At 45.6% G+C, this 26,913-nt stretch overlaps 1 protein-coding gene across 1 annotated transcript in view; it reads left to right on the top strand.

Moving 5' to 3' along the window:
- Window positions 1-26,209, top strand: part of FBXO42 (F-box protein 42) — an 81,091-nt gene extending 54,882 nt beyond the window's left edge. The window contains exons 5-10 of the mRNA XM_004592333.4: window positions 18,802-18,955; window positions 20,015-20,125; window positions 21,571-21,667; window positions 22,125-22,181; window positions 24,352-24,468; window positions 24,818-26,209. Of these exons, the coding sequence (XP_004592390.2) occupies window positions 18,802-18,955; window positions 20,015-20,125; window positions 21,571-21,667; window positions 22,125-22,181; window positions 24,352-24,468; window positions 24,818-25,936 (1,655 nt within the window). The 3' untranslated portion in view covers window positions 25,937-26,209. The remainder of the gene's footprint in view (window positions 1-18,801; window positions 18,956-20,014; window positions 20,126-21,570; window positions 21,668-22,124; window positions 22,182-24,351; window positions 24,469-24,817) is intronic.
- Window positions 26,210-26,913: the final 704 nt, after the last annotated feature.

The raw sequence follows: 26,913 nt of genomic DNA, 5'->3' as shown, positions 1-26,913 counted from the left end.
ACTAAAATTGAAATGTCAATGAGCTAATCATAGGTTGTGGCTAGGACTTGTTTTCCTTTTTTTTTTTCTTTTTTTTTTTTCTTTTTAATACACTGGTTACTCAAAACCATGTCAATTCCATAACATTGCAAATTGCTGTTGATGTTATATTGGGACTCTTAATTGACTGTGATGATATTCTGCCAGCTCAAACTTCAGACCAGAAAAGGTCTCCCCAAGAAACTGTTCAACCCATCTGGACAATAAGTAGCTGGACTCTATGCTTGGTATATGTTTGCAATGAAAGAATCTTGATTGAATTTGAACTGTAATACTGCATCAAGGTGGAGGAATCCACCGGGGGGAGGGGAGGGGGAGGGGGGGGGATTCCCAGAGCCTATGAAACTGTCACATAATGCAAAACAATTAACAATAAAAAAAAAAAAAATTAAGATAGAAGTTTTCAAATAGGGCCCAGCGGCATGCCCTAGCAGCTAAAGTCCTCGCCTTGAACGACCCGGGATCCCATATGGGTGCCAGTTCTAATCCCAGCAGCTCCACTTCCCATGCAGCTCCCTGCTTGTGGCCTGGGAAAGCAGTCGAGGACGACCCAAAGCTTTGGGACCCTGCACCGGTGTGGAAGACCCGGAAGAGGTTTACTGGTTCCCGGCATCGGATCGGTGCAGCACCAGCCCGTTGCGGCTCACTTGGGGAGTGAATCATCGGACGGAAGATCTTCCTCTCTATCTCTCCTCCTCTCTGCATATCTGACTTTACAACAAAAATAAATAAATCTTTAAAAAAAAAGTTTTCAAACAAAAAATAATTTTTATTTGAAAGGGAAATTTACAGAGAGAAGGCGATATAAAGAAAGATCCCCTGTCTACTGGTTCACTCCCCTTCTGATTTGCTTTGATTTTCTGAACTTCTTTAAGACTAGCTCACTTTCACTTACAAAGAGGGAACAAATGTCAATGTGTAGAACAAAGTTTCTAGCATAAAAGTTAAGTGTTAGGTCAAAATTTGGAGCTTAGAGGCCAACAGTGTAGCTTAGGGGATTAACCCACCACTTGTATCCCATTCCAGAGCACTAGCTTGAGTCTCAGCTGCTCTGCTTTTGATCCAAGTCCTTGTTAATGTGCCTGGGAAGGCTGGAAGATGGCCCAAGTAGTTGGTCTCCTGCCACCCATGTTCGGGACCAAGATGGAGATCCTGGTTCTTGGCCTCAGCCTGGCCCAGGCCTGTGTATTGGAGTGGCTGTATACATTCCACCCTTAGGATCTTCTTTCTCATGAGTTTTGTCTTCCTGGTTTCTTCCCTGTTAGTCACAAACAAAATCCCAAGTGATATCTTATTAATTAGGACTTTGTTTCAAAAGAATATTCTTCTTTTAAAAGGTTTATTTTATTATTATTACTATTTTATTGGAAAGACAGATGTAAAGAGAAGCGGAGAAACAGAGAGGAAGATCTTCCATGTGATGATTAACTCCCCAAGCGGCCACAGTGGCAGGAGCTGAACCAGTCCAAAGCCAGGATCCTGGAACTTCCTCCAGGTCTCCCACGTGGGTGCAGGGTCCCAAAACTTTGGGCTGTCCTTGACTGCTTTCCCAGGCCACAAGCAGGGAAGTGGAGCAGCTGGAATATGAACCGATGCCCATATGAGTTCCTGGTGTGTGCAAGGCGAGGATTTTAGCCACTAGGATACCACGCCGGGCCCCAGTCTGTCTATTCTTACAGTCACATTTAGTGTAGTAGGAAAAGAAAGTTCTAGGATCAGCTTTGTGGTACAGCCAAGTGCTAGTTCATGTCCCCATTGTTCTGCTAATCCAGCCCTCCTCTAATGTGTGTGGGGAAGCAGCAGGTGATTGCCTGAGTATTTGGGCCCTTCACTCACAGGAGAGATCCAAATGGGGTGCCTGGCTTTGCCCTAGCCCAGCCCTGGGAGAGTAAACCAGTAAGTAGATCACTCTTTCTGCTCTTTGGCTGTGTCTTTTCCTCTCCCTGCTTTTGGGCCTTTCAAGTACACACACACATACACACATACACGATAGATATGGGATCATTTTGCTTTGCTTACACCCTTTAAGAATAATGAGCAGCAGGAACTTTGATAAACTCCTTCCACAGTTCAACAGAAGCCTTACTTGTTAGCACTGATTTAAACCCTGGCTACTTCTTCTATCCGTGATGAAGTGGTTAGCTGATAAATATGCAGAGAAAGTGGGAAAGGCAATTAGCGAAGAATTTTATTGAAAAAAGTGAAGAGACAAAAGTTCCAGTCTGATGGACCAGTAAAAGATGAGAGCCAGTCTATGTTCAGACGAGGTTTAAGGACATGAGTTTTGCTCCCCAGTTTCTGTCTTCCCTCTTCTAGGAAAGTGTGGGTGGGAGAGTTTCAGATGTGGAATTTCCCTGAACAAACCCCTCCAGACAATGCCAGCCTCCCAGGTGCTTATCGGTTGGAGAAGCGAATGACTCCTTCCTTCAGGAGTGGGGGCACCAGCATCCCATATGGGCAGTAGTTCATGTCCTAGCTACCACCATTCTGATTTAGCTCCCTATTAATGGTCTGGGAAAGCAGCAGAGGATGGCTCAAGTCCTTAGGCCCCTGCTCCAGTGTTGGAGATCTTTTTTTTTTTTTTTTTTTTTTTTTAAGATTTTATTATTATTATTGGAAAGCCGGATATACAGAGAGGAGGAGAGACAGGAGGAAGATCTTCCATCCGATGTTTCACTCCCCAAGTGAGCCGCAACGGGCAGGTACACTCCAATCCAATGCCGGGACCAGGAACCTCTTCCGGGTCTCCCACGCGGGTGCAGGGTCCCAAAGCCTTGGGCCGTCCTCAGCTGCTTTCCCAGGCCACAAGCAGGGAGCTGGATGGGAAGTGGAGCTGCTGGGATTAGAACCGGCGCCCATATGGGATCCCGGGGCTTTCAAGGCGAGGACTTTAGCCGCTAGGCCACGCTGCCGGGCCCCAGTGTTGGAGATCTTGAAGCAGCTCCTGGCTTAAGATGAGCTCAGCTCTGGCCATTGACGCCATTTGAGGAGTGAACCAGTGGATGGAAGACCTATCTGTCTCCTTTGCAACTGTGCCTTTCCAAAAAAAATGGATTATTTAAAAGAAAATCTCCTCCAGTCCAGGGAGTATAACCTTGATGGATAATTTATATCACTTCCTCGAGTCAGTGAATTTCTTTTGATAAAGCATAGACAAGGACAACGTGGCCTCAGAGAGACAAAGTAGAGACTCGGTCCTGCTCTCAAGACATCTTTCCTTGTCCCATTGAACATAAATTTGTTCTCTTTCAAACTTCTCATTTTCTTTGGTCTCTGTTTCACACCTAGGCTGATCTCTACCTCTTAGCCATAGCATAGGTGGCCCCAGGAGAGTCAGTGTGTATAGGCTCTACTGTCACGGTGTTAGGACCCTGAGAGGAGGACACTGCAGGTGAACCAAGACAAGTAGACGAAGGTGCTCTTTCTGGAGCATGAGGAGAAATTCAGTCTATCACTTCCAACTTCAGACAGCCTCACCTCTTGGCAGCATGTACATCAGAGTGGCCTTAAGTTCCCGCAGCTTCTTTATTCCATTATTGAATGTTTAATAATGTCCATAATTATTAAATGATATTTAAAAATGTTTTAATACTGACATTACAATGTGAACAAGATGTAAAGTCTGTCATGGAAAAGACAATAAGCAAATCAATGCCAACAATATAAGTAAGAAGAAAATAACTGGATGATTAAGAGAGTAGATGAAAATATTTTAAATCAGCTATAAAATGTTTCAGAGCCAGGGTTAAATTGTAAATTAAAAGCATTAAAAATATTTTTCTTCACTTTATTGGGATAGTATATAGAGAGAGAGCTTTTGTCTGCTGGTTCACTTTACAACACCTATAATAAACAAGGGTGGGCCAGACCAGCGTCAGGAAGCAGCAAGTGTATACAAGTCTCCTACATGGGTAGCAGAACCCAAGCAGTTGGGCAACCACCTGCTGCTTCCAATTGTCTGCAGTGGCAGGAAGCGAAATCTGAAGCAGACGCCTGCCTTCACATCAGGCTTTCCACTAAGGGATATAGATATGCCAATGGGTAACTGAACTGCCTCACACTAACTAAAAGAAAGCTGGTATAGATGGGGAAAGAGTAGCAAACCAATGAACTAAGATTTTGTTTACTATTTTTAAAGATTTCTTTTAATTGGAAAAATCAGGTTTACAGAAAGAGATAGAGATTTTCCGTCTGCTGTTTCATTTCCCAAGTGGCTGCCAACAGCTGGAGCTGAGTTGATCCAAAGCCAGAAGCCAGGAACCAGGAATCTGGAATCTCTTCCAGGCCCTCTGTTTACTATTTTTAAGGCCTATTATTTGTTCTTACTAATATGATATATTTTGATTAAAATGATTGTGGAATGTTTGTATATACATCTACCTTTTTCTGTTTTCATAAAAAGGGGAAGCACCCAAAGTCCAGGCAGTTTTATGAGCTAATTCCTCTTTAAAAAGAGAGAAAGAAAAAAAAAGAATCATAGGGGATTTCATTGAAGTCCCTTATCTCTTTCCTGTACCAATTCCTACCTAATCTCTGAGGCGTGGTGATTTTTCCTGGTTTCCTCTGGACTGGGAGGTGCCTGCAGCGCGGTGGTCTGAGGATACCGAGAGCAGAGCCAGTGGATTCCCCGAGCAGAGGAAGGAATCCTTCCTGTTTGTAAAATCCAAATCCTGGGATTTTTCCAGAACATTTGTTTTTCTAAGGTGGGAGCAGAATCTTCCCTGCTCGAGAGGAGAGTGGGAGAGTTGGCATGGCCCAGAACTGGATAGCCTTTAGTCCTCCGGGGGAGAGAATAAAGAAGACTGTGCTATGGTTCAGTCTGGCTCCCTCCCTTTGCTGCCTGGAATTTTTCTGTTTTGTCACCAGGCCAGGAATTTTGTGACTAGTGACATTGTTTTTCACTTCTAAATGGAGCCACTTGAGAAAGTACCTCCTGATTAGAACTGCAATGAACAAATTATCAGATTAAACTGAGACTCTGGCCCTTCTCTTCTCCCAGAGAGGCTGAATCAAAAGACCCCTTGAAATGCCAACCAGGAGCTATCACTGGCTTTCTGTTGTTAATGGCTTGTGAGAAGTGCTGCCCCATGCCTCAAGTGGTCTTTCATGTTCGTTTGTTTATTGGCATGAAAAACAATGCCCCAATAGAGAATTGCTTTTTTTCATGCCTGTGTCATATAGAGTTCTATAGGAGATGCATGTTTCTCATCCCTATTACAAAATTTTCTCATATTTGAATGATTAGCAAGCAATGCAAGAAATGATTAAAAATATATGTAAAGATTTGTTTAGTTGAAAAGCAGAACAACAGAAAGGGAAGGAGGGAGACAGAGATGGGAAAAGAGAGGGAACAGAGACAGAGAATGGCTCTTATGTCTCTTAATTCATTCCCCAAATGACATAGCAGCAAGATCTGGGCCAGACTGAAGCAGGGAGCCAGAAATCCATCCTGGATCTCCCACATAGGTGACAGGGGCCCAGATAGTGAGACTCTCTTCTTAGCAGGAGGCTAGATTTGAAGTGGAGTGGCCAGGACTTCAACTGGCACCATGGTATAGAATGCAGGCCTTGCAAAACAGTGGCAGCCTTGGGGCGTGATCTAACTTCCATCCTTCATTTCTTTAAGATTTATTTTATTTCTTTGAGAGGTACAGTTACAGAGAGAGAAGGAGAGACAGGATTGCGAATCATCTGCTACTGAAATGTACTTACCGCTGGGGCTGAGCCAGGCCAAAGCCAGAAGCTGGAAGTTTTATCCAGATTGCCCATGTCGGTGCAGGGTCCCAGGCACTTGGGCCATCTTCCAATACTTTCCCAGGTGCATTAGGAAACTGGATGGAAGTGGAGCTATTGCCAGATAAAACCTCAAACTAGTTGGAAGCCTTTCTCTAGAACCACAAAACTGGGCCTTTTGCCCAACTGAAGAAAGCTAATTCCTGACATGGGGTTGGTGCAAGAAAGTGGGCATATACTGCAAAAGCATAGAACAAGGGGCTGGGCAGAACAAGGGGCTGGGCAGCTATTGCTTAATTTCTGGGCTCCCTGGGGAATTAGGAGTGAGGGTTTTTAGAAACTGAAATTGAGGCTGAGAGGTGTATGACGAGCTGGAGTCCAGGTTCCTGCTTGGCCACTGAAGCTCATGATCTTCCTTTGGTTGGTCAGTAATAATGTGCTCTTTGGGGAATTAATGATGGCCTAGTAGGCTCCAGTTGATCTGGGAATTATGTAAAGGTGGCACCTGTATTCTGCACAGACCTAAAATTCCCGTGTACAAATCACTCCCTTAAGCCAGTCAATTCCTTATGATAGATGACATACACGGACACCTTGGGCTAAGGAAGATAGACACAAACTGGGTCCTGCTTTTACTTAAAAGGGGTTCCATTTTATAGCATCCAGGACTCAACTACAGGCCATATAGGATGCCAGCATTGCTAGCAGTGGCTTCATCTACTATACAACAGTGCTGCAATCCCTACCGTCGCATTTTTTTACCCTCGCATTTTTTAACGGTACATAGATATAATTATTTTTAAAAATTTTTGTTGTTGTTGTTGTTTTTTATTGGAAAGTCAGATTTACAGAGTAAAGAGAGAAAGATCTTCCATCTGCTGGTTCACTCCCCAAGTTGCCGCAATGGCCAGAGTTAAGTTGATCCAAAGTTAGGAGCCAGAAGCTTCTTCCAAGTCTCTCACGTAGCTGCAGGGTCCCAAGGCTTTGGGCCATGCTCTACTGCTTTCCCAGGCCACAAGCAAGAAGCTGAAAGGGAAGTGGAACAGCCAAGATACCAATTGATTCCTGTATGGGGTCCTGGGTCGTGCAAGGCGAGGACTTAGGCACTAGGCTGCTATGCCAGGCCCATAGATGTAATTATTGATGAAACCAAGACATAAGCCTCAGAGCCTTTGTATTTCCCTGTCTGAAAGCAGAAAAAACAATTCAAACCCATACCCTGTATTGTTCCCTTTTCCTCCCTCCTCTGCATCCTTTCCAAGCCCCACTGAGTTTGATAAGCCCAAGAAGACCTGGTCAGTTTTGTCCTCCTGCGTGGTACTTTCCTGACTCATGCCATAGAACTTATGCTTATGCTGCCATAGAATCTCAAGTCATAAGTACATTTTTGCTCTGTGTACACGCCTATAGTTAGCCACCTCTACATTTTTTTTTCTCTTTAATAAATTTGTTATATTGGGCTGCTACAGTGGCTCAACTGACTAATCCTCAACCTACCAGCACCAGTATCCCATATGGGCATCGGTTTGTGTCCTGACTGCTCCACTTCTTTTTTTTTTTTTTTTTTTTAAGAAAGCAAAAAAAAATGTATTTAATTTGAAATCAAGAGTTACAAAGAGAGTCATACAGAGGGAGAGAATCTTCCATCCCCTGGTTGACTCGCAATTTAAATTGTCACAACTCCTAGAGCTTGGCTGGTCCTAAGCCAGGAGTCCACAGCTTCTTCCAGGTCTCCCTTGGGCCATGATGTGCTGCTTTCCCAATACCTTAGCAGGGAGCTGGATCATAAGTGGAGCATCCCATATAGAACGGCCCAAAGCCTTGGGACCCTCCCACCCATGTGGGAGACCTGGAGGAAGTCCCTGGCTCCTGGCATCGGATCGGCACAGCACTGGCCGTTGTGGTCACTTCGGGAGTGAATCATTGGATGGACAATCTTCCTCTCTGTCTCTCCTCCTCTCTGTATATCTGACTTTGCAATAAGAAAAAATAAATTTTTTTTTTTAAAAAGTGCAGATGAAAGATAATCAACCAAGTGTCCTTTCTCTAGAAAGTTTAGACAATGCTCCCTTTAAAAAGCAACCACCACCAGATGTTGTGGTGGTGACTTAAACTGCCACCCAGATGCCAGCATTCTGTATGAGCACTGGTTCAAGTCCTGGTTGCTCCACTTCCTCCTATTCAGCTCCCTCTGATGCACCTGGGAAGGCAGTGAATGATGGGCCAAGTACTGGGGTCTTGTCATCCCCTTGGGAGATGGCGATGGCTGCTGTGGCTATTTAGGTCTGAGCCAGTGCATGAAAAGTCAGTTCCTCCCTTTATGGCTTTCCCTCTATATATAACTGTGTTTCAAATACATACATCTTAAAAATATATAAAAAGCAAAATCACATTACAGACAATTCTGGAATTCAATGAGCTAAACTATGGGTTTTGTCCAGTGTTTTGGATTCATGACATGCTAGTGATTCCCAAGGTTGAATTTTTCATGCTTATGATATTTTTGCTTTCAAACTTTCTTTTAACTCCATAATTCCTAATCATAATATTTATGTTTTTAGAATCTTGGAGAACTGTTAGAGAATCGTTTATGCTGAAGAAATCTTTTTGTCTGTTGGTTCACTCCCCAAATGACCTCAGTGGCCATGGCTAGACCTGGCCAAACTGAAGAGTGGCAGAACTGAGATACCTGGCTCATCCTCTTCTGCTTTCCCAGGCTAGATTAGTACAGAACTAGATTGGAAGCAAAGCATCCAAGACTTGAACTGGTGCTCTGGTATGGCATCTTGGCATCACACGTAGTACCTTAGCCCGCTGCACTATGGTGCCAACCCCAAGAACCAGTAGTTTGAACAAATTTTTTCCTTTGATTTATTTTGCAGCGTATGTTCTAGAACCCATAAATGGAGAAATGTTTCTATATTGAAAATGTTTAAGTAGTTCCTTTCAATACCCTTTAAAGCATTTGTCAAGTAAAACTCATCTTGAACCCTGATGTCCTTACTCTGCTATCAAAATTAAAGGGACCATTCATTCATGGACACTGAATATGCAGAAAAACCTCTGGATAGGTTCAGTGTTAAGGGAAAAAAATCCAGCATTTGAACATAAGTCAGAAGAATGAGTGCATCCCCTTTTAGTATAATATTGGAGCATGGTGAAGTAGGCTCACTCAAGGTTTATTAATCTGTCAGAATGTGGTTCTCAAAGTCTAGCCCCCAGGCCATCGGTGTCACTTTTTGTTAGAAATGTACCTTTAAAAAAAAAAGGAAGAAAAAAAGAAATGTACCTTTGGGGCCTGGCTCGATAGCATAGTGGTTAAAGTCCTTGCTTTGCATGCCTCGGGATCCCATATGGTCGCCGGTTCTAATCCCAGCATCCCTGTTTCTGGCCTGGGAAAACAGTTGAGGACAGCCCAAAGACTTGGGACCCTGCACCTGCATGGTAGACCCGGAAAGAAGTTCCTGGCTCCTGGCTTCGGATTGGCTCATCTTCAGCTGTTGCGGTTACTTGGGGAGTGAACCATCGGACGAAGATCTTCCTCTCTGTCTTTCCTCCTTTCTGTATACCCGCCTTTCCAATAAAAATAAATAAATAAATCTTAAAAAAAAAAAAGAAGGAATGTACCTTTGTTGCCGGCACAGTGTCATAACAGGCAGATCCTTTACCTGCTGGTACCGGCATCCTGTATAGATGCCAGTGCTGCTCCCATCCGGCTCCTTGCTATGTCTTTGGAAAGCAACAGAGAATGGCCCACGTCTTTGGGACTCTGCACCCATTTGAGAGACCTGGAAGAAGCTCTTGGCTTTGGATCGGCCCAGCTCTGGCCATCACACTCTTATTTGGAGAGTGAACTTGTGGTTGGTAGCTTGCTGTCTGTCTTTCTCCCTCTCTCTCTGTAACTCTGCCTTTCCAAGTAAAAGAAATAAATCTTTTAAAAATAATAAAATAAAGCAAAAGCAAAGGAAAAAATGAAGAAAAAGGAATGTGGCTTTTTGTTAACCAAGAAAATCAGGTCTGTGCTTTAATAAATGCCCCAGCTATTTCTCAGCCAGTTTGAGAACTGCTACTCTATGGGAATGAATTATACTATTTATAACCAATCAGGGCCTAAGCTTTTCTATGATAGTGCATTTTGTCGTTTTGAAAGACAGACAAGACAGACAGGTCCTGCATCTGCTGGTTCACCTCCAAATGCCTGCACCAGCTGAGCCTGGGCCAGCCCAAAGGCAGCAGCCTGGAACCCAGACTGGCTTCCAGCATGGTTGGCAGGGACCCAGATCCTTGAGCCATTAGCTGCTACCTCCCAGGATAGATCGAGCCAAGGTTTGAACCCAGGCATTCAATTCACTGCTTTGATCTCAATGTCCCAGTGAGTTAACCACGTGCCAAATGCCTACTCCAAAGTTGCCTGTCAGTTGTAGATTTTTGCCTGTGGAAAATGCAGTTTCCAGTGACACTTAGAAAGGAGGTGCTTGGGTGAAGGCATTTAACTAGCAGCTGAGGTACTGGTGTCCCGGGTGTCTGGGTGGAAGTGGCTGGCTCAGTGCACAGCTCCAGCTCCTGGCTCCAGCCTTCTGGGAGGCAGCGGTGGTGGTGCAGGTGCCACTCCTGTGGGATACCTGGATTGCATTTACGGCTCCTGCTTATTGAAGCCATATATGGTACTGATGGGATCATGAGTTTGCTTCTTGGCTGGTGACAGCTGTTGCTGCCACTGGCACTAACAGCCAGCAGTGTTTTATCTTGTTATCAGTTAGGCTGCTGGTTCTGTATAAATAGAAATCACAATTATGTGAAAATGACATAGAAACTAAACTAGAACTTGGAATGCTTCACATTTTACCAGCTTCTTTGCAAAAGTAAATAAAAACGCCTTGTAGTTCTATCACTGTCTTTCACATGTAAAATTTTCTTCTGGTTTCATAGGAGCCTTGGGAAGCATCTGAACCATTTAGCAGTGCCGGAACAGTGTTATTTCTGCCACCTAGGGAGCTTATCTGATTACCCAGTTTCCCACAGCTGCTTTTTGGTGTGCGTCTTGCTTTGAGATTTGCTTTGTTGGTCGTCTCTGCTATGGGATGATGAGACCTCTGAAGTGTTTGGGAACTGATGACAGTTCTGGGCAGGCTGGCCTGAGCGGTGTGTCCGTCCTTTCAGCCTGGGCAGATCTCATCCCGTGGTATTTCATGAGTCCTTCGTGGAAGGACACCCTTCCCTCCTCAGGAGTGACACATCGCCAAAACCAGAACCCACTGGCCTCTGTGTTTTTGAAGGAGGCCAAGAAAGATCTGAATGAACTTTTTTTTTGTTTTTAGGGAAGGGTATTTATTTCTGGTGCCAATCATCCTTCCAAAAGACCAAAACTCTAGATGTTGGAGTGGACATTTGACACGACAGTGAAGAAACTCTTAAATCACCTGCCTCCTAGGTTCAAGTCCCAACTCCGTTTTCTATTCCAAAGTCGGCTAATGCACACCCTGGAGGGTGGTGGTGGGAGCCCAGGACTTAGCAGGTACCTGTCCCTATTAGGCACAGGCTTCTAGGAACTGTCCAGGCTGCGCAGTGGTAACTGTGAAAGCACTGTGTGAAGAGATGTCCTTTTTCAGTGAATGCTGAAATTTCCTTCTTTTTAAAGTCCAGCAGTCTTTTTATTTTTTTTAAGATTTTTTTTTTAAAGATTTATTTTATTACAAAGTCAGATACACAGAAAGGAGGAGAGACAGAGAGGAAGATCTTCCTTCCGATGTTTCACTCCCCAAGTGAGCTGCAACAGCCAGTGCTGGAGATGAGCCAATCCGAAGCCGGGAACCAGGAACCTCTTCCGGGTGCAGGGTCCCAAGGCTTTGGGCCGTCCTCAACTGCTTTCCCAGGCCACAAGCAGGGAGCTGGATGGGAAGTGGAGCTGCCGGGATTAGAACCGGTGCCTGTGTGGGATCCCGGGGCTTTCAAGGTGAGGACTTTAGCCGCTAGGCCACGCTGCCGGTACCTGAGATTTTTTTATTTTTTTATTGGAAAAGCAGATATACTAAGAGGAGGAGAGATAGAGAGAACGATCTTCTGTCTGCTGGTTCACTCCCCAAACTACGGCCAGAACTGAGCTGATTTGAAGCTAGGAGCCAGAACTTCTAAGTGGGTGCAGGGTCCCAAGCTCCGGGCAGTCTTCAGGTGCCTTCCCAGGCCACAGGCAGGGAGCTGGATGGGAAGTGGGGCAGCCGGGATTAGAACCAGTGCCTATATGGGATCCTGGTACATGCAAAGCCACTAGACTACCGTGCCGAGCCCAAATACTGAAATTTCTTTTTTATTAGAAGGTCCTTTCATTCCAGCAGAGTAGGAACGGGAGCAGGAATGGAAGGGGTGAAATCTAGAAGGGACACATCTCCTAATGCTGAAGTTTTTTAAGATTTAATCCCTGGGGGCAACTGCAAATGTTGTATGACATACCAGATGGTTTGTTTTTCTTCTTCTTCTTTTTTTTTTTTTTTTTTTTTTTAAGATTTAGAGAAAAGAAGAGACAAAAATCTTCCATTCACTGTTCATTTCCTAAGTGGCCGCAACTGCCAGAGTTGAGGCAATCTGAAGCCAGGAGCTTTTTCCAATCTCTCATGTGGGTGCAGGTCCCAAGACTTTGGGCCATCCTCGACTGCTCTCTCAGGCCAAGGCAGAGATGGGAGGCAGGATGGGAAGTGGAGCAGCCAAAGTACAAACTGGCACCCATATGATACAGCGCTTGGAAATGGAGGATTAGCCAGTGAGACATCATGTTAGCCCAACTTACCAGTGGCTAGATCCTTGCCTTGCATGTGCCAGAATCCCATATGAGCACTAGTTTGTGTCCCAGCTGTTCTACTTTCTATTCAGCTCCCTGCTGGCCTAGCAAAGCAGTAGAGGATGGCCCAAAGCCTTGTATCCATGTGGGAGACCTGAAAGAAGCTCTTGGCGTCAGATTGGCTCAGCTCTGGCCATTGTAGCTACTTGGGGAGTGATCTAGCAGATTGAAGATCTTTCTCTCTGCCTCCTGTTTGTAAATCTGCCTCTCCAATAAATATAAGTCCCCAAATAAAAATGTTGGGAGACCTGCATCCTGGGAAGTGGAGGACCTTAAGTTCTTGTTCCTCTACTTCCTACTAACTCACATGCTGGGTGGCAGCAGATGACAATCAAGCATTTGTATCCCTGCCAGCCCCATGGGAGGCCTGGAGTGAATGCTGGTTCAGTTTTCAAATGCCAGAGCTAAGACAGTCACAGCCAGGCATGCTTGTGTGTTAGCCATCACCTGCTGGCTGCAAGGATGCGCATTAGACGGAAGCTGGAAGTAAACCCGGGACTCAGACCCAGGTACTGTGACATGATACGCAGACATTCCAAGTAGCATTTAACCGCTTTGCAAAATATTTGCTTCTACATTTTATTTTATTTTTTTAAAGATCTATTTATTTGATTACAAAGTCAGATATACAGAGAGGAGGAGAGATAGAGAGGAAGATCTTCCGTCCGATGATTCACTCCCCAGGTGAGCCGCAACGGGCCGGAAGCACTGATCCGATGCCGGGAACCAGGAACCTCTTCCAGGTCTCCCACGCAGGTGCAGGGTCCCAAAGCTTTGGGCCGTCCTCCACTGCTTTCCCAGGCCACAAGCAGGGAGCTGGATGGGAAGTGGAGCTGTTGGGATTAGAACCGGTGCCCATATGGGATCCCGGGGTGTTCAAGGCGAGGACCTTAGCTGCTAGGCCACGCTGCTGCCATGCCCTCTACATTTGATTTTAAAAACTAGTACTTCTAGTGTCTCAAATACACATCCACATTTAAGTCTAAAAGTTACAGTACTATACTGCTGTAGCCTGTTTTGTATTTGTTTTTCCTCCTCTTTTTCCTAGTACTTAAGCGTCTACTTGGGTCAGGCCTGGCACGGTGGACTAGCAGCTAAGGTCCTCTCTTTGAACGTGCCGGGATCCCATATGGACACTGGTTCTAATCCCGGTGGCTCCACTTCCCATCCAGCTCCCTACTTGACCTGGGAAGTCTGTCGAGGACGACCCAAAGCCTTGGGACCTGAACCTGTGTGGGAGACCTGGAGGAAGTTCCTGGCTCCTGGCTTTGGATTGGCTCAGCTCCAACTGTTGCGGCCACTTGGGGAGTGAATCATCCGATGGAAGATCTTCCTCTCTTTCTCTCCTCCTCTCTGTATATCTGCCTTTCCAATAAAAATAAATAAATCTTAAAAAAAGAGAGAGAGAGAGAGAGAGAGACTCTACTTGGGGGTAAAAACCCGAAATTTTGTTTACATTTTAAATTGGATCAATTTACAGATTGGAATTGCTGGTGGTTTTTTTTTTCTATTGATTTATTTTAATTTACTTAAAAAACAGAGAGTCACACACACAGTCAGAGGCAGATCTGGCGTTCACTGGTGAATTCCACAGATGCCCACAGTGGCCAAAGCCAGTAATCTGGAAGTCCATCTTTCCATCTTGGTTTCTCAGATGGGTTTTAGGGACCAACCAGGGCCTCTTAGGAAGGGTTAGTAGGAAACTTGGGCAGAAAGGAAAATCTGAGGGACAAAACATCTCTGATATGAGGTACAGGTGTTCCACTCTGCTGTTGAGCCCACTGCACCACAACCCTGCCCTAACAGTAGTGTTTTAACTGGACCACATTGGTTAGATCTTCTTCCTGTGGGACGTGGACTTAGAGAAGTCACTCAGGGATTCATCAGCCCGTGTCTCATGGTGGTTGACGCAGATATGTGCCCAGAGAAGGTGCATTGTAGTCAGCGGCCTCTGTCTAGATCTGTGTCTGTTCTGTTTGGAACATCTCTGCAGTAGCTGAGGCCATGGAGTTGTCCTTAGGTACTCATCTCTTCCGTGAGGACTGCTGCCCTGTCACATAAGTTACCCTGGAGTTAGAGCACCGGGAGCACAGTCCTCGGCTCCACCTACCACTGTGGAAGTGGCACCGTTAGAGAACTCAGAGGCAAGCTTCTGGATCTGTGTGCTCCTGACCCCTTGGTGGGGGGAGCCCGGCTCCGTGCCTGTGTGGGAACTGCTTAGTGCTATCATGCTGACACAGCGCTGGGGCTCCTCCTGCTTAAGACCCTCTGGAGAAATGGGGCCTGCTGCTTTATTTAAAATGGTGATAATATGGTGCTGGCTCCCTGGAATAGTAAGCTGGGCTTCTGCCTTTGGCACTGGCATCGCATATGAGCAGTGGTTCGAATCATGGCTGCTCCACTTCTGATCCAACTCCCTTCTGATGGTTTAGGAAAGCTACAGAGGAAGGCACAAGTCCTTGGGCTCCAACACCCATGTAGGAGACACAGAGAAGCCACCTGGCTGCAGCTTTGCGTCAGTTCAACTCCAACCATTGCTGCCATTTTTGCGAGTGGACCACAAGATCAACGATTGTTTCTCTGATCCTCTTCTGCGACTCTGCTTTTCAAATAAAGATAAAATAAAATAAATATTCTTAAGATATTATTCAGCTATTAAGAAGAATGAAATCATGCCATTTACAATTAGTGGTCCCAACCAGAAACCATTTTGCTCAGTGAAATAAGTCAAACACAAAAGAACAAATACCATATGTTCTCTTTTATATAAGGAAACCATCAAAGTGTACCTGCAATAACCTGATCCATACTGGGTTTTGTGTGTGTGTGTGTGTGTGTGTATTTGGGGGGGGGGTACTGCATCCCATGTGTTTTGATGTTTTGGTTTCAATTTTATTTATTCCAAATACTTTCTTTTCTCTTGACGAATTCATCGCTGGCTCATGGATTACATGGTGGCATCATTTTTCCCGAGAGACTTTTGTGTTTCGTTTTTGTCCCCCAGGTGTTGATTACTCAGTGGCATGTTTTTTCATGGTGCTGTAATTCGTTGTTGTTGTTGTTGTTGTTGTGGCTGTTGTTCTAATTCATACCAGTTGTTGACCTTGTTTCATGGCTTCTCATTTATGGAAATGTGTAGTGATGGAGTACTGGGGTCTACCATATCCAGATGTGGGGGTACAATGCAACATGCATTCCTATTTCCAAACAAAAGATGGACTCCCAATGAAACTGTTGGGAATGTGTAGACAATGGGATGCCAGACTGTCTGACACCGTCTTTACCAGCAATGTCGGGGCACACTTAAATGAGAGACTGATGGAATTATGACTCCTTATGAAGGACTATACTATTGTAGCAACATGGGGAAAATCTGGCGGGGGGTGGGAGTTTTGGGGGAGAAATCCCAAATAAAATAAAATAAAATAAAAAATAAAATAATTTCTTGAAAAGTATTGGTTATAATAAAAATGACACCTGGAAATTGAAATAATTTACTTTGGTCTTAAATAAGCTAAAAATGGCAATAGTGAAGGATTGAAAGGAACATAGCAGTTATTTCGAAGCATAAAAAACTCTTTGGGATTTTTTTTTTCTTTTTTTCTTTTTTTTTTTTTTTGTCTCTAGACTTCTCCAGCCTATGCTTAATTTCCATTTTTTTGAAATTTGTTCCATGTAGCTTGGAGGTCCAGCCTTGGGGAAGCCCTGGCAACTACTGTTATACAAGGCTCATTGTCTCCTGTGCACTGTTCCTTGACAGGCGAGCCTTGAATTCTGGCCTGTTTGTGTTCGTCTGAGGCCTCCATCTGGAGTCCTGGAGGTCTCCATGTCAACACCAGACTCAGCAGGCCCAGTGCGATAGCCTAATGGCTTAAGTTCTTGCCTTTGAACGCAGCAGAATCCCAGATGGGCACCGGTTCTAATCCTGGCAGCCCCACTTCCCATCCAGCTCCCTGCTTGTGGTCTGGGAAAGCAGTCAAGGATGGCCCAAATCTTTGGGTCCCTGTACCCTTGTGGGAGACCTGTAAGAGGCTCCTGGCCTCAGATCAGCGCAGTACTGGCCGTTGCAGCTCACTTGGGGAGTGAATCATTGGACGAAAGATCCTCCTCTCTGCCTCTTCTCTCTGTATATCTGACTTTCCAATAAAAATAAATCTTAAAAAAAACAAAAACCTAGACTCAGGACAAGCGAGAGCTGTGTCCCTCTCGCCTTCTGACCTGTGATTGTCAGTAACAATTAATTTGGAGTTTCATCTAGGAATAGGAGGAGGGTCAACACATTGAGCCCTTACATTGAGGAGTTTGTCCTGATAAACCTATTGTAAACTGAAGATGCATTTAGGGACAGGCATTTGGCTTGGCTTGGCTCGGCTTGGCAGTTCAGTTACCACGGATGCCCACACCCTGTTTCAGAGGGCCTGATTCAGATGCCGGCTGCTCCTTCCGGTCCATGTGCCTGCTCTTGCTCACCCTGAGGAACAGCAGATGGTGAGTCAAGTTGTAGTGTTCTCTGCCGCCAGCATGGGAGAGTTCTGGGTTCCTGGCCTCAGGGTGGTCCAGCCTGCCTCTTCAGAATTTTAGATTTCTGTCTCTCCTCTTCATCTTTCTGCCTTTCAAATGAAAATTTAAAGACAAATAAGTTCTTAAAAGAAAAATGTGTTTATTACATGGAAACTGCCAAGCACCATTGCTCAGCAGCAAGTGCTCAGGCCCTGGCTTTTGCTCCTTGTGATCTGGTGGCTGATTGGGAGCTGCAGCCCAGCATCACACAGCTTTGTGCCTCATGTCATTGGCCCCAGAAAAGGTGAGCATTCCGGTGGCTGCTACTGGGTACACAATGCTTTAGCATGATTACAAAGTCAAACCAACCCAAGCCTAAGCACTTAATGTTTATAACAACCTTATGAGATAGATACTGTTGTTTCTCGTTTTAGATGAGCAAATTAAACCTGAAATAATCAAAGTAACTTTATTCTGACTCAGCTTTTTCTGTGTTAATGGTAACAGGTATCTAAATCAGTAATAGTTTTTCTCTGATAACACACTTCTTTTTTCTTTTTTTTTTTTTAAGATTTATTTATTTTTATTGGAAAGGCAGATATACAGAGAGGAGAGACAGAGAGGAAGATCTTCCATCCGATGATTCACTCCCCAAGCAGCTGCAACAGTTGGAGCTGAGCTAATCCGAAGCCAGGAGCCAGGAACTTCTTCCAGGTCTCCCACACAGATGCAGGGTCCCAAGGCTTTGGGTCGTCCTCAACTGCCTTCCCAGGCCAAGTAGGGAGCTGGATGGGAAGTGGAGCCGCCGAGATTAGAACCAGTGTCCATATGGGTTCCCGGCACATTCAAAGAGAGGACCTGTCGCGCCGGGCCCACTTCTTTTTTCCCAAAAAAATATTTCTTGATATGTCTAAAAGGCAGAATATCAGAGATGGAGCAAGGGAGAGTCTTCCATATGTTGGTTTACTCCCCAAATGTCTGCAACAGCCAAGACTTGGCCAGGTAGAACCCAGAATCCAGAAACAAGATCTAAGTCTGCCACGTGGATGGTAGGAGCCAAAGTGCTTGGGCCATTGTCCATTGCCTTCCCAGACACATGAGCAGGAATGTCAGAAGCAGCACAGCCAGGATTTGAACCAATACTCAGATATATATATATATTTTTTTTATTTATTTATTTTTACTGGAAAGGCGGATATACATAGAGGAGGAGAAACAGAGAGGAAGATCTTCCATCTGATGGTTCACTCCCCAAGTGACTGCAACGGCTGGAGCTGAGCCAATCCGAAGCTAGGAGCCAGAAGTTCTTCTGGGTCTCCTACGTAGGTGCAGGATCCCAAGTCTTTGGGCCGTCCTCAACTGCTTTCCCAGGCCACAAGCGGGGAGCTGGATGGGAAGCAGGGCTGCTGGGATTAGAACCGGGGACCATATGGGATCCTGGCGCATGCAAGGCAAGGACCTCAACCACTGTGCTATCGTGCTGGGCCCAGCCACTCAGATATTTACTGTTCGCACCTCAAGCAGTGTCTTGACTCACCACACCAGAACATCAGCCCCATGACCCCAGTGGTGTCTCTCCCTTGTATTATTGATTCCCATCTTGTCATTCTTCCTGAAATAGCAGATGTGTAGACAGTCTACCTTTGGGTTGTTGTGAGATCTTGATTCCTAACCCTGGTGTTACTGATTTCTTTTAGGGTCCTATCCTTCCCCGAAGGCTGGCGCGACTCTGGTCGTGTACAAGGACTTGCTTGTGCTGTTTGGTGGCTGGACACGGCCAAGCCCCTATCCCCTACACCAACCAGAGAGATTTTTTGATGAAATACATACTTACTCACCCTCTAAAAACTGGTAAGTCTCCAAAATAAACTGCGTTAAGTCTGAAAATAGTTAATGGATTATCTTTTGGTAAAGAATTTGACAAAATTTCCCAGGGAGATAAAAATGTACTTACATACAGATTTTGCCGACAGTTTCAGATAACTTAGGGTTTCATGAGGATCATATAACCAAAGAATCCCTATTCTGGGGCAGCATTATGGCATAGCAGGTAAAACTGCTACCTGTGACACTGGCATCCCATGTGGGCACCAGTTCAAGTCCTGGCTGCTCCACTTCCAGTCTAGCTCCCTGTTGATAGCTTGGGAAAACAGTGAAATATGGTTCAAGTGGGAAACCTGGATGAAACTCCTGGCTTCAGCCTGGGTCAGTGTTGGCCACTGCATCCATATAGGGAGTGAACCAGAATATAGAAGATCTCTGTCTCTTCCTCCCTCTGTAACTCTGATTTTCAAATAAAACTGAGGCCAGTGCTGTGGCTTAGCAAGCTAATACTTCACCTGCAGTGCTGGTATATCATATGGGAGTTGGTTCCAGTCCTGGCTGCTACATTTCTGATCCAGCTTCCTGATTGCAGCCTAGGATGGCTCAAGCTCTTGGGCCATCTCTTTCTTTATCTCCCTTCTCTCTCTGTAAATCTACCTGTCAAAAATAAATATTTACACAAAACAAAACCCTATTCCAAATAGAAAAAGCAGAAGAGAGTTATTCCTTTTCAAAATAAATAAGTACCCATTGAAGAACATAGAGTTTTTCAGTTTTGGCTGCCAATTCTCCCGGACTGCTGTAAATAGCCGTGTTGTTGTCTCCTCGTTTCTTCTGTCTCCCAACCATCTGTGTGAGAATTTGAAAGGTATGCATGCCTTGGACATCCTGCATTTATTATCCTGTCTTCACAAACGGGGATGAGATTGTCATTTGAACTGGATACCTACTTACTGTTTTAACACATAAATGCTCATTAACACACATATTTTGCCTAGAATGTTTATGGGATCTTCTTAACAGGATCCTTAAACATCTAGAATCACAGCTTGCTACTGACTTCTTGGTTTCCTCTTTTTATGTTAGGTGGAATTGCATTGTGACAACCCATGGACCACCTCCCATGGCTGGCCACTCCTCCTGTGTGATTGATGATAAAATGATCGTCTTTGGTGGCTCTTTAGGGTCCCGGCAAATGTAAGTATATTCGTTTGCTCCATATTAACCTGAACATATACACTACTAGGAGAAACAGGCCAGAAACTGAATTTGGTCAGGGTTGGTGTTCCTGGGCATATTCTAATGAATGTAGTTAATTATTCTCACCCACACATTTGCTCTTCTGGCCACACACTAGCAAGTTGAAAAACTTGATGGTATGAAATCTTTTGCTATTTGATATATAGTAGGGTGGAGTCTGAACCGTGTCACTATACCAAGCCTACAGAAGGGCAGCCTCAAGAAGCAGAGTGGTCTTCCAGCTTGTGCCCCTTGGGGGTTTAGAAAAGGAGACAGGAAGAGTTAGGAAAGGCAAAATTGTGAACTCAGCAAAGGAGATGGCTTGGGGAGTGAGTAGAAGCCAGAAAGCTGTGTCTGAGATTACATACTCCCAAGGCTGTCTCTTCCACCCACTGTCCTCTCCATCTCTGACCAGAACTGGCCAGTTCAGGCCAAAGTCAAGAGCCAGAGCAGTGTGTCTGTATTATAGTTTACCTGAGTCAGCAGTGCCTGCAGTGGTGGTCATTTCTCCTGTGCTCTCTGAAATGGAAATTGATGCACTCTTAACAGTAGAGCCATTCCAGTGCCAGTTGTGTCGGCTCAGAGAGTGGATGTGGGAACTGCCCTCCCTGTGAGGGGCTTAGGGTTTCGGGACTTGGAGCTGTTACTCCTGGATGCTTATGTGGATGGCCTTAAAGAGGTAAAAACTGACTACCATTTGGGAGCCTGTCCTTGCTGGGATAGGCCTTGAAGGCTGCAGGTGCTAGTTTGTCCTTGATGTGGCTGAACTTTGATTAGTCATCATGAAATTATTTTTGTAGTCAAAATCAATGAAGCTTTTTACCCCTAGATGATGCTAGAGCTGCTTTTTAAATCACCTTTTCTCTTCCTGTGGTTTTGCTTTTGAAAGACTTGACCAGAAGCTATTTCCTGTTGTTACCAGTTAACTTTTACTCAGGTAGTAATGTGTGTCTGCTAAATTACTCAAATGAGGCCTGTGGGTTGTTGGGAAGAACAGAGATTTGGCGGATGGCGGATCTTCCTCTCTCTCTCCATAAATCTAACCTACCTTTCCAATAAAAGTAAATCAATCTTAAAAAGAGAGAGAGAGCAGAGGGTCTGGAAATGAGTTCAGAGACAACAGAGAGGAGCTGTAAGCACAGCGCTTTGCCGAGTGTCTTTTGAAATGTCACTTGTCACTTATTTCAGCCTTTAGAATTAGTAGCAGTTTCTGTTCTATAGATAAGGACAGCAGAATTAGAGAGACGATTGAGGAACTTGTTGGATTCCTCAACAATCCTTGTGGTCTGAAGCTCCTGAACTCTCAGGCCATCCCTTAAGCTTTCTGCACCTCTGGTTGTGCAAGTGAGCGTGGTACAGGTAGAATTTTGCAACCTCCAACTCCCTCTGTCCTTATTTCACAGGAGCAACGATGTCTGGGTCCTTGACCTCGAGCAGTGGGCGTGGTCCAAGCCGAACATCTCAGGCCCCAGTCCTCATCCCCGAGGTGGCCAATCTCAGGTGCTCAGGAATTAAAATAGCTATTCCACAGACATTGTAGCATCTTTCATTTAGAACGGGAGAGGGAGGAGGGAGTCAGGTAAGATGCCAGTGTGCACCAAGACAAAGAGAATGTACCATTTTGTTTGCTACTTATTTTTCAGCTTCAAATGGGTCATTATTTATAGTGGCTTTACATAATGCCTTTCCCCAAACCGTTTATTTTGCTATTTGATTTCTCAAGAGAACTGCGTTTTCTGTGGCTGACACTTTCATGTTAATATGTGATCAGCAAAGAGCGTGTCCGTTCAGGTGAATCCTTCGTAATTTGTTCAGTAAGAGCTGATGTGGTTTGGGAAGAATGGGGAAGCACAAGTTATCAGGACACTCTTGGAAGCTGGGGAGGCGATTTTTGCATAACAGTAAAATCATGTACCTGTATATTTGTAGATTTATTTTACATTTCTTCCCTCCCCAGATTGTCATAGATGATGCAACTATCTTAATTCTTGGAGGGTGTGGCGGTCCCAATGCTGTGAGTATTGCTTATTTGACATTCCCAGATAGATGCTAACTGTTCAAAACTTTGTGTCCCATCTTGTTTAAAAACACATACAAGACTATTCCCATGACAGATTTTTCTTCTGTATTTGTTTAGTTTAAAGAGATAGACAGACAGACAGACAAACAGATTTCCATCTGCTGGTTCACTAATCAGGTGACCACACTAGCCAGGACTGGGGCAGGCTGAACCATAAACTCTTGTCTCCCATGAAGGTGACAGGAACTCAAGTACTTGAATCATTATTTGCTGTTTCCCAAGCTCAGTTTTTAGAACTTGATCAAAAGAGAAATAGCTGAAACTCAGACCAGCATTCCAATGAGGGAATGCATCTCAAGAAGTGCTTAACCCACTGCTCCATGGTCCTGCTCCCCCCACACACTCACACTACTCTTATATATATAAAACATTATTATAAAGAACTAAGAGTGAGTTCCCATGATGGCTAGGACTGATGGCCAGTGGAACTGGGAATGCAGTCGGAGTCTACCCCATGAGGAGTAGAGCCCCAGTCACTGGAGCCATCATCTTTGCCTCCTGGGGTCTGCATGAGCAGGAATCAAGAGCCAGAGCTCTTATCAAATCCAGGACCTCCAGTATGGGGAGGAGGTCTCTCCCCTGGTGCCTGAATCACCAGGCTACACATCCGCTGCCTATGGCCTGTTGATTTTAAGAACGCTTCTCTAATGTGGATATATAGTCATATGTTTTCTGTCCCTTTCCCCCCACTCTTTTCTGAAGTTGCAGAATGATTTTAATTAGACATTTACTTTTTGAATACTTATGTTCTTCCCCATCCCTACTTCCTCTTTTTTTTTTTTTCTAAGATGTATTTTATTTATTGAAAGTGAGAGAGAGGGAGAGATAGAGATCTTCCATCTGTTGGTTCACTCCATGGAGAGCCACACTGGGACTGAATCAAGAGCCAGAAATTCCATAAGGGTCTCCTGCTTGGAGGGTCCTACTTTGTCTTAAGACTGTGAGACTTACTGCTAGAGGCTCATGCGGTCGCTCAACTGGCTAATTCACCTGTAAGTACCAGCATTCCATATGGACGCTGACTGATCCACTTCCCACCCAGCTCCCTGCTTGTGGCCTGGGAAAGCAGTTGAGGATGGCCCAAAGCCTTGGAACCCTGCACCCGTCTGGGAGACTTGGAATAGGCTCATGGTTCCTGGCCTTGGATTGGCTCAGCTCCAGCCATTCTGACTATTTCTGGAGTGAACCTGTGCATCGAAGATCTTTCTCTGTCTCTTCTTTCTGTAAATCTACTTTTACAATGAAAATAAACGAATCTTAAAAAAAAAAATAAAACAATAGTATCATATTTTCAAAGGAGAGGGGGCAGTAGAATGAAAAATCGACACAGTAGCCTAATGGCTAAATCCTTGCCTTGCATGCACTGGTCGTGTCCCAGCTGCTCCACTTCCCATTCAGCTCCCTGCTGGTGGCCTAGGAAAGCAGTCGAGGATGGACCAAAGCTTTGGAACCCTGCATCCACATGGGAGACCTGGAGGAAGCTCCTGGCTTCTGGATTCAGATTGGTTCAGCTCCAGTCATTGCAGCCACTTGAGGAAGTAAACCAATAGATGGAAGATCTTTTTATCTGTCTCCTTCTCTCTGTCAATTTACCTTTCCAACAAAATAAATAAATAAAATAAATAAAATCTTAAAAAAAAAAAAAAAAAGAAGAAAACAAAAAGCAGGTTGACAATTGCCACATTTAATGCCAATTCATGGGTGGGCGGTTGGTGAAAAGTCCCACATCCATCATCAGAGCACCTGGCCTCAGTTTCTGGCCTCCGAAGTTCAGTTTTCTCCCGATACAGACCTGGGCACGTGGTGATGAAGTAAGAATACAAAATTCACAGGGTAATGGATATTTCTTATCTACCCTCTCCTCTGGCCTACAATGTGCACATACACACACAGCAATGGACACAATTCCATCAGCCACGCCAGTTTAGTACATGAATGAATGTATGCACAACTGAGTAACTGAGTAAGTAACTACATAAATAATGGAAGTTGTATCCCTAAAGAGCCCACATGCTTTGTGGGCCACATGGCGCAGCACTGAGACCACGGCTCTGTGTGGAACATGTACCACCCCCGAGTCCTGTTGTTGGTCCTTCTCTTACAGCTGTTCAAGGATGCTTGGTTATTGCACATGCACTCGGGTCCCTGGGCCTGGCAGCCACTCAAGGTGGAAAACGAAGATCATGGGGCCCCCGAACTGTGGTGCCATCCAGCTTGCCGGGTAAGTGGAAAACTGACAGGCCAGCAAAAGAGGTCTTCATTGGGAAAACCAATTAAATTTGCCAGATTTCAAAGGAAGTTTGTACAGAAGTAGAAAGCACCTTGGTGTTACAGAAGAGGTATTCATGAGCTGGTTTCTTTGATGTTTGTCACATGTTTGAGCCACCAGATGGGAAGTCACTAGGTGTGGCTCCTCTGTCACCTTTGAGTACCAATTTGGAGCACCTCTTTGTCTCAAACAGAAAGGGGCCCTCCCCCCAAACCCTGTTCCATAGACCTAACTGCAATAGTGGCACCTGTCACACTAAAGCATCAGCTGTTCTCATGTTCTCCCCTTCTTGGTCTTCCAGGTGGGACAGTGTGTGGTGGTCTTCAGCCAGGCTCCCAGTGGGAGAGCCCCACTTAGCCCCAGTCTGAATTCTCGCCCATCACCCATCAGTGCCACTCCTCCGGCTCTGGTTCCAGAGACCCGAGAGTACCGCTCCCAGTCGCCAGTGAGGAGCATGGATGAAGCGCCTTGTGTCAACGGCCGCTGGGGGACCCTGAGGCCCCGGGCTCAGAGGCAGACTCCGGCAGGCTCTCGAGAAGGGAGCCTGTCCCCCGCCAGGGGAGATGGCTCACCTGTTCTCAATGGTGGCAGTTTGTCTCCGGGAACAGTTGCTGCTGGCGGCGGGTCTTCCCTGGACAGCCCCCTTCAGGCCCTGTCTCCGAGCACACCGTCTGCTGCTGAAGGATACGACCTGAAGATGGGGCTCTCTGTAGGCCCCCGACGAGGGTCACTCCCAGATCAGAAAGATCTGAGACTAGGATCAATTGATCTAAACTGGGACCTGAAACCTGCCTCTAGTAGCAATCCCTTGGATGGTGTGGACAACAGGACAGCCGGGGGAGGCGGGAGACACCCTCCGGACCAGACCAATGGTGTGCACACCCCGCCGCACGTGGCCAGTGCCCTTGCAGGGGCCGTCTCTCCAGGCACCCTGCGTCGCAGTCTAGAGGCCATCAAAGCGATGTCGTCCAAGGGCCCCTCAGCCTCCGCGGCACTAAGTCCTCCACTGGGGTCTTCCCCCGGCTCCCCTGGGAGCCAGAACCTAAGCAGTGGTGACATGGTGCCTGTCTCCCGCCCAGGGCCTGCCCAGGGAGATGGACATTCCTTACCTCCCATTGCCCGCCGCCTGGGCCACCATCCTCCCCAGTCCCTGAATGTTGGCAAACCCCTGTACCAGAGTATGAACTGCAAGCCGATGCAGATGTACGTGCTGGACATTAGAGACACTAAGGAGAAGGGGCGGGTCAAGTGGAAAGTGTTCAACAGCACATCTGTGGTCGGTCCTCCTGAAACCAGCCTGCACACAGTGGTGCAAGGCAGGGGTGAGCTCATCATCTTCGGAGGACTCATGGACAAGAAGCAGAATGTGAAGTACTATCCCAAAACAAACGCCTTGTACTTTGTGCGAGCAAAGAGATAGTGTGTTCTAACCCTTCCCTCTCTGTGGCTTTTGATTTGGAATTTTCCAGTGTGCAAGCGTTTAGACTGAGAATTGGGAAAACAAAGAAATTACTCCCATAAACCAAAACTCCAGTTCCCAGTCTCACTCACTCCAGGCTGGGATCAAATCTCCACTAAGAAAAAAAAATATATATATATATATATATATATACACACATATATATTATATAACCAACTGTTTACAAAAAGGGCGAGATCTCCATCCCGATTCAGATAAAACTGTTGCTGTGTTCCAGCAGAGGCTGTTCTGCCTTTTCCTACTTTGCTGGTAAGAAGACTGAGAAGTTAGGGCGCAGACTAACCAACTCAATAGCAGTAACTTTCCAAAAAGAAACCGAAGAGCCCCCGTCAATCTTTTGTGGCCTTCTTGGAATTAGAAGACTGTAGGGCGTGCAGGGCAGGTGTAAGATGCAAGGGTGAGGGTTTGTTTTGTTCTGTTTCCCAGACTCTGTGCTTCTGGTGCTGGCAGGGTAAGAGAAACTTAAAGAAAACTTCTAATCCTCTCGTCTCCCAACCCCAGAGGGCCCGTGACCACAGGCAGTATTGCCCCCGCCTGAGCCCAGTCTGCCCTGGGTGACCAAGGGCCGCTGACCAGCAAGGGCTTTTGTTCTATGTTTGTGTGCCAGGATCTTCATGACATCACGCTGATGCAGCTAGCACAGATCCCGCTGGGGTCCATGGGTCTTCCTGAGTGTTTCTGAAAATGTTTCTGTGTCTGATTGTGGAATTTTCTGACCATCTTTTTTGGTTGCAAGTTGCCAAAAGTTCTGTTTGTTCTTTTCCCCCTCCTGGAATTTGGTTATTGGAAACTGCCTTTTCTGTTTATAGGTTAGCTTTTTTGTTGTTGTTGTTTACCAGCTCAGGTGCCTAGAGAACTCAGATGTTCCTCCTGGAACCCCTTCCCTGGTTGTGTGCCTGGAGGGCCAGTAGGGAATT

The sequence above is a fragment of the Ochotona princeps genome, chromosome 2 (genome assembly GCF_030435755.1).
Source record: "Ochotona princeps isolate mOchPri1 chromosome 2, mOchPri1.hap1, whole genome shotgun sequence".
Lineage (NCBI taxonomy): Eukaryota > Metazoa > Chordata > Mammalia > Lagomorpha > Ochotonidae > Ochotona > Ochotona princeps.
This window is presented reverse-complemented; position numbering and strand designations above follow the sequence as displayed.